This window comes from Trichosurus vulpecula, chromosome 9, assembly GCF_011100635.1.
Source record: "Trichosurus vulpecula isolate mTriVul1 chromosome 9, mTriVul1.pri, whole genome shotgun sequence".
NCBI classification, from domain to species: domain Eukaryota; kingdom Metazoa; phylum Chordata; class Mammalia; order Diprotodontia; family Phalangeridae; genus Trichosurus; species Trichosurus vulpecula.
Genome location: NC_050581.1, coordinates 97613311 through 97620630, shown reverse-complemented (window position 1 = coordinate 97620630; position 7320 = coordinate 97613311). Strand labels below are relative to the sequence as shown.

Below are 7320 nucleotides of genomic sequence, written 5' to 3'. Positions count from 1 at the left end.
TCACTGGGGCATCTTGTCAGCTCCCCGACATCTCGGCCTGACATACAATTTTACTTTTGTGTGCTACAAGGCAGAAAATGCAGGGCAATGGCCTTGTTTTAAATTCTGTCAGCATCAGAGATGGGCGTCACTCTTGGGTCCTACCAACAACAACAAAAAAGGAGTCTATTTTGAAGGTCAAGGCAGCCATTACCTTAAAGTCTTACAGCTTATACTAAATATATTACCTGCAACACTGGTTTGGGAACTGTCCTTATAAAGTACATAAACATGCATCGAAATTCTCCCTGCACAATTGTTCGACTTTCTTATCAAATGCAGTTGATAAAAGGATGAGTTTTCAGTGCCTGCAGGGACCAGATTCAGCAGTTAACTTAACTTGTTCAAATGGGCAAATGGTATCATGTAGCTTTACAAGGAGCACCCTGACCTTCTCACATTGACCAGGAGTGACATTATGGTGCGGGAGGAGAAGCAGTCACATCATTTCTGTTTTGCACAACCTGCTTAAAGTTTGCAACTAAATGCTTGTCTTCAGTTGAGCTGACAAGAGAGAAGAGGGGGCTCAGTGAACCATGGCAGGGCTGCCATGAAATGACAGGAATCATTGGCATACATTTCAAATAGCTCTCTCGATCCTATTAAAGTATTGCAGCCCTGCTTTAAAATAGACAAGTATGAAACAACTTTGATAGATAGAGACTAAAATGGCTTATTGATTTTTTTAAGTCTGAGGAAAATTACCCAAAATGTGTCATTCTTTAACATTTAAAAATATGTTACATAAAAATGAGCAACTATGATAATAAATAAAACTTTAAAAAATCCAAGTTGGTTATTTCATTATGCAAGGAGTCATACACACACACACACACACACACACACACACACACACACACACAAGCAGACATTGAGGAATCACACAAATTAATAATAAAAAAGACAAATCATTGTCACATATACTGAAACAAAATTTAAATGATAAGAAAATTCTTCACACAGCATTTTAATTTTTAAATAAAACTTCCATGTTATATTCATAAAAATCAGAATCCATTTTGTATTGTTTTTTTGGAATTAGTGGATATATTCACAGCAGGGGAATGGGAAGCCTGAGAACGGGGTAAACTATTTACAAATGCCTCCTTTAAGAAAGTATAAGTTGTGTCAAGTTCAGCTTTCAAAGGCAAGAAATCCCCGTTCATGTTTCGGTCAGCATGAAGAGTACTTCTTGAAGAAATGGAGAGATTTGAATGGTCTCGTGATCCCTAGAATGATGTACATAAAATAAAAAAGAAAGAAAGTAAGAAAGAGAAGTCAATATAGCGACTAAAATATTAAATAAGTTTGTTGTGACTGTTTTAATATAAATGAGATTAATATTATAATGTATATAAATGAGAAAATTAAAATAAATTCAATTGATTACATGGACATGTACACAATAACTATTTACTGCTAGCCAGCATAAAACACTTCTAATTAAACATTTTGTGCAGGCACTAGAATTTGAAAAAGATATACTTATATCAAATTATAAATACAATCTTGCAAACAATAACCTTTGTGAATACTTACCATAGGCTAACATTAAAGAATGTTTTCTCAACTTATTTAGGATCTATATAGTCTGTTTCATCTCCTAAGAAGGAGGAAAGGAGGAAGGAAGGAAGGAAGAGGGGAGGGGAGGGAAGGGAGGAGAGGAGGAAGAGAGAAGAAAGAGAAAGAAAGAAGCACACACGTATGTTTTTAAAATTACTAACTAGAATTTTTGTGGTTGTTCGGTCATTTCAGTTGTGTCTGACTCCTTATGACCCCATCTGGGGTTTTCTTGGCAGAGATAGGAGAGTGGCTTGCCATTTCCTTCTCCAGTTCATTTTAGAGATGAGAAACTGAGGCAAACAAGGAGAAGTGACTTGCCCAGGGTCACACAGCTAGTAAGGGTCTAAGGCGAGATTTGAACTCAGGAAAATGAGTCTTCCTGACTTCAGGCCTGGCTTTCTATCCACTGCACCATCTAGCAGCCCTAACGAGAGTTACTAAATGGCTAAAGGTGGTAGCAAGAAAATAAATCAACTATTGTGTTCACTTTAGGATATTATTCTAGAACATAAATTACAATTTGGAGCAATTTTGTTATTCGTTACAATTGTCCGAGATTTTGCCTTTGCCTTTAAAGCTAATGTCACTATTCTATGTCATAAAAGCTGCAGTTGGACAAACTTTAATGTATGTGATTGCAACACAGAAATACCAATTTGTTGGATATTTTAAAACATTATCTGAATCAGAAAGCTATTAAAGATCAAATATGTTCCATGCTACACACTCTTGAAGTACCTGAAAGTTTGATTTACACTTTGAAACAGCTCCCCGTTTAACCTCTAAGTCTCAAGCAGTAATCACTGTTTTATATTTGGCACAGAGGGAATCCGAACATCAAAAGTTGGGCATTATTTCTAGGAAATGTAGAGATGGTAGAGAAATAGTAACCAATTGTATGCTGGAGTTATTCCAGATTGACACAAACCAACATGCCTAAGGTTATAGGCACAGTGAGACTTCAAGTTGGGATACAAATTCTGTAGTGTAGTAGTTTTCTTTTTTCTATCAGATTCTCTAACAGTTTTGACCACAATAGAGTGTGATATAGAAACAGCTTTAACATGTATCTAGAAGCTGCCTTAACATGTTTAAGTGTAACATAAAACTAAGGTCTACATGTAAAAAATAAAAGGAAACCACAGATGACTTTAAGAGAGTATTAGGAATTCCACTGTAGTATACTTCACAGTTTTTTCGGATTTTTTCTAACATACGACTCAAGAAAAATCAATGGCTGCATCTAACACCTAGTTCAGCAATTTTCTTTGATGTTGGCTCTTTTGATTTCTTGATACTCTACTGCAAGCTTACAGCTGACAAAAATCATCCCTTTTTATGCTAGGCCTTAAAAAGACAAGGAAAATGGCAGCATATTTGAGTGGATAGATGAAGAAGCTATTTAAACCCACCCCCAAGGAAGGAAAAGAACTCTAATGATTATGAAGTAAGTTACTTAGCAGATTAATCAATGGTGGTTTGTGGAATCTCAAAAACTCCAATCTGGGAACTACGGTTGCCATCTATGCAGTTATCTCAGATGGGTAAAGCCTGGATATCTCTAACTGTGGACATATCTTACCCATTTAAGGACTAGGAAAGAGTGCTTTACTGCTTTTATTGATATTGAGCCTACATTTTTAGACGTTCCAGGTTGGCTGCGGGATTATCTACTAAAGCATAAGCTCCTTGAGGCCAGTTATAGGCTTCATTAATACTTTATCCCCTATTGTAAGCATTTAACAAATATTTGCCAAATGAACCCTATCCTCATTTCTGCTTGTTCTAGAAGTGTGAGTAGGGTATTAGGTATGCTGGGGTAACAGGACAGCGTATACCAAGAGAGCTTTCATTTATTCCCTTCTCTTTTGTCCTTTTCTCTTTCCCTCATAGCTTTTATACGCAGTGTTCAGAATGGCTGCTTCCAACACAGCAGCCTGATCTAACACAAACTGTGTATAAGAATCAGACTTAGGATGTATCAGTTAGAAGGCATCTTAAAGGTCATTTTTCCCAGCTCTTCTAAAACATTCCTGATAGGATGTGCTTAAAGTCCTTGAATGACAAAGAATCACTGTGATCTGACTAGTAGATCTAGTTGTTAATACATTTTTTTCTTGTATTCAGTCAAAATTTGCCTATTTGTAGCTTCCACTCCTTAACCTGAATGTTGCCCTCTTGGGCCAAGCAGAAAGGGTCTGTATGTCTGTCTGTCTGTCTGTCTCTTCCCCTTCCTCCTTCCCATGACAACCTTTCAAGCATTTGAAGTTTATTAACATTTTCCTCCCTGCTTTCTCTTCTCTATACTAAATATCCTCAGGTATTTCAACAAATCGTTCTGTCCTTCTGGTTTTGAGTCCCCTCACTATCCTGTTTCACCTTCCTCCAGATACATGTCAGCTTCCTAAAATGTGAAACCCACAAGTGGATACAAAACTTTCAAATCTGGTCTGACACAAAGGAGTTATCACTTCCCTTACTTTGGATACCATGCATCTATCTATTAACATAGCTCACATCTATTAAAATTGGACTGGATTTTTTGGTTATCCCACCACAGTGCAGACCTTGTAGTTCACTAAACAAATCCACAAGTCACAGAATGAGAAATTTGGATCAAGGGTTTTTTTAGGGGAGTCTCTAGATCAAATTTATATAAGAAAAAGAATTGCCACCAAAACATATCAGAAAAATAGCCACTCTGCCTTTGCTTGAAGATTTCCAATGAAGGGAAACCCACAATTTCTCAAAGCAATCCATTCCACTTAAGGATAGCTCTAATTGTTAGGAAGATTTTCCTAATATAAAATCAAGTTATTCTTGCTATCAGACTCCTCGCAAAAGAATGTCAAGATTTCACAGAAAGTGCAATATGCCTTAAGTTGACATTTAATGAAATACAGAACTAAATTTATTTTTTCAAGAGTACTTTCTGTACTCTATACAAAGTATATTAAAAATATTCTATATCTTCTATGAGCAGCCATATAACCTCAAACAAATATCCTTCCTGATTGGGTACAATTCCTTTTATAAGACCTATACATTCCATTGTCTTATTAGTCTCTAAAACTTCAGTCAACTGCATAAACTAAATTTGTATATTTGTAACTTTGCAGTCATTAATCTTAGACTTTCACTCGTAGACCAAGCAAATCAGTATAATCCCTCTTCCCCTTGACAGATCTTCCAATGTCTCTGCTGTTCTCTTTGCCAGGCTCAGCAATGACAGTTTCTTCAAATGATTTAAATGGCATGAACTTAAGACCCAGCACCATTCTGGTGGCCTTCCTCTGGACACTCTCTAGATGGTCCATTTTTCTTTCTAAAATGTGTTCCCCATAACTAACTCAATACTCCAGACGTGATCTAACCAGGGCATCATACATAAGGACTACCACCTCCTCGTTCCTAGCAGTGATGCCTTTCTCAAGGCAGGCTAACACTGCAGTTATTTTTCTTGACTGCTGTATCACACTGTTGACTCTTGTTGAGCTTCTAGTCCACTAAAACTTTTAGGTCTTTTTCAGATATCATTTAGCGATGTGCTTCCTTCATCTGGTACTCATAAAGTTGATTTTTTGAACCTCAGTGTAATATTTTACATCTTATTCAAAAGAGCTTTGTGATCTCAACAACTTAAGAGTTCCTGACAATGACAGCCATCCATGCCTGCTCATCCTGTGCAACTCTTGTCCAGGTCCTCCCAAAAGTTTATTAAAGTTGAAGGCAAAGGGGAAGGAAATAAGCATTTGTATAACACCTACTATGTGCCAGGCACTGTGCTAAGGACTTTACAAATATCCTCTCATTTGATCATCATCAGGGGATCCATCCAATATACTGTAAGTCTTTCTTGATTTTTCTTGACATAGAAAGGAGACCGATGTTGCACCCTGACAATAAACTTGTTACTCTTCCTTCTTGACACATAACCATACAAGTCTCTTTGCCCCTCCTCTTCTCCAGAGTTCCCCACTGCAGCCACTCTGTGCCTCTCGACTACCCTCTGTGGGATACTTATTTTTAGTACTTCTAAGGCAGTTTGTGTTCCATATTTTGCTGTCATATAGCAATGCTGGCACGATGTTACTAATGAAAAGGTGGGCCTTTGCTTTCATAAGAAGTTTTGTGTCAGTACAGGAGTTTCATAATTTCCTGGAAGCAATCTAGTCTACTCCCCTCCTTCTATTCAACTCTGAGACACACTCAGTCTATCTACACTGTCTGTCCAAGATACACATATGTTGGACAAGTTCTATAAAGTCTCCATCTAGACATATATTGATATCCGAGCAGTAGACATTTTTCATCCACTTGATCTTTCCTATGTGGGTAGACAAACGCCTTTGAATGATTACAGATTTTTCCAGGAGTCTCCTCAATGTAATCAGCACAATGTCATTCCCAAACAGGAGCATCTGGAGGACTTCATTATTCGTGGGGAGTCCCTCTTCAATCTGGACTATGAGATATATTTCCTCTATCACAGCAGTAGACACTTTTGGCAAGCATATATCTCCCTATCTTATGCCTCACCTGATGTTTGCTTTCAGAGGGTTATTGAACAGGATTATTTCTGCTTTGTTATTTTCCAAGGGATCTTGAATGATTTTGACATATGAGTGGAAAATATCTTGCAAAAGAGACTTTAAGAGGGTGTTTTGATTTACGAAATCAAATGGGGTTTTTTGGTAATAAACAATGAGGAGGAGGAGATCTTCCAATTTTTCATATCTTTTAGTTAACTGTGAAATGGTAGTAATGTGCCTCCCTGTTCAAAATCCTTGTGAATGCCTACTTATTCCCTAATAATATCCTTATCAATAATGTCTTCTCTAAAAGCACATTTATTACTATGATGTTAAGTCCAAGTGTGGTGGTTACACTATTCTTGATGAGGAAAATAGTTTCTTAATTTTTTTGGCAAATCTTGTAATTTTTTTTTCTTTTTGTAGTCCTCCTACATTTATCCTTGAATAACCTTGGAATGAGTTTTCTCAGTTGAATACTTATTGAGTACTTAGGTTGGTCCTTGGAAAATAGGCTAGTCTGTCAAGCTTTTCAGCACCACTGAACCTCCCAGACCTGGGTCCCTCAAACCATGAAAAACACCAGAGTAGGGCTTTACACATGCTCAATGTTCTGACTGGTCACAATTTTCTGAATCCTGATTATGTCATCCAGAGTACTAGCTGACTCCCTACCACCGTGACATCAAATTTTATCAAATTTGGTAAGTATTCCATCCATGTCTTTGCCCAATTCATTGATAAAAATGTGAAAGAGCACAGAGTCAAGTACAGATCCATGAGGGACTCTGATGGATGCTTTCTTCCAAGGCAACTTTGAACCACTAATGACTACTCTTTGGATCTGGTTATTTAAACATTTCAGAATCTACCTAATTAAGCCATTATCTAATCTACAGCTCTCCATATTTTCTACATGAATAGTTTTTAGAGATTTTACTAAATGCTTTGCTAAAAGTTCTTTACACGTGAATTATTGTACAGTGGTTTCCATCATCCTATAATTTTCTAGTTAGTTTATAAAGCCAAGTATAGCACTGTATATTTATCATTATTAATTTATATCTTATTAGATTTTGTCTTTCTCATCAGTCTGAAAACACTGGGGAAGGGACCTTTCACTTGAGAAGAATTGCTAGGCAATCTGGTGAAAAATATGATTAGATCAGCATCTTATGCCATATTC

At 36.9% G+C, this 7320-nt stretch overlaps 1 protein-coding gene across 2 annotated transcripts in view; it reads right to left on the bottom strand.

The window, feature by feature from the left end:
• Window positions 1-995: 995 nt before the first annotated feature.
• Window positions 996-7320, bottom strand: part of CCDC171 (coiled-coil domain containing 171) — a 496942-nt gene continuing 490617 nt past the window's right edge. For both annotated transcript variants that reach the window (XM_036739306.1, XM_036739307.1), the window contains one exon: window positions 996-1268. In XM_036739306.1, the coding sequence (XP_036595201.1) occupies window positions 1047-1268 (222 nt within the window). In that variant the 3' untranslated portion in view covers window positions 996-1046. The remainder of the gene's footprint in view (window positions 1269-7320) is intronic.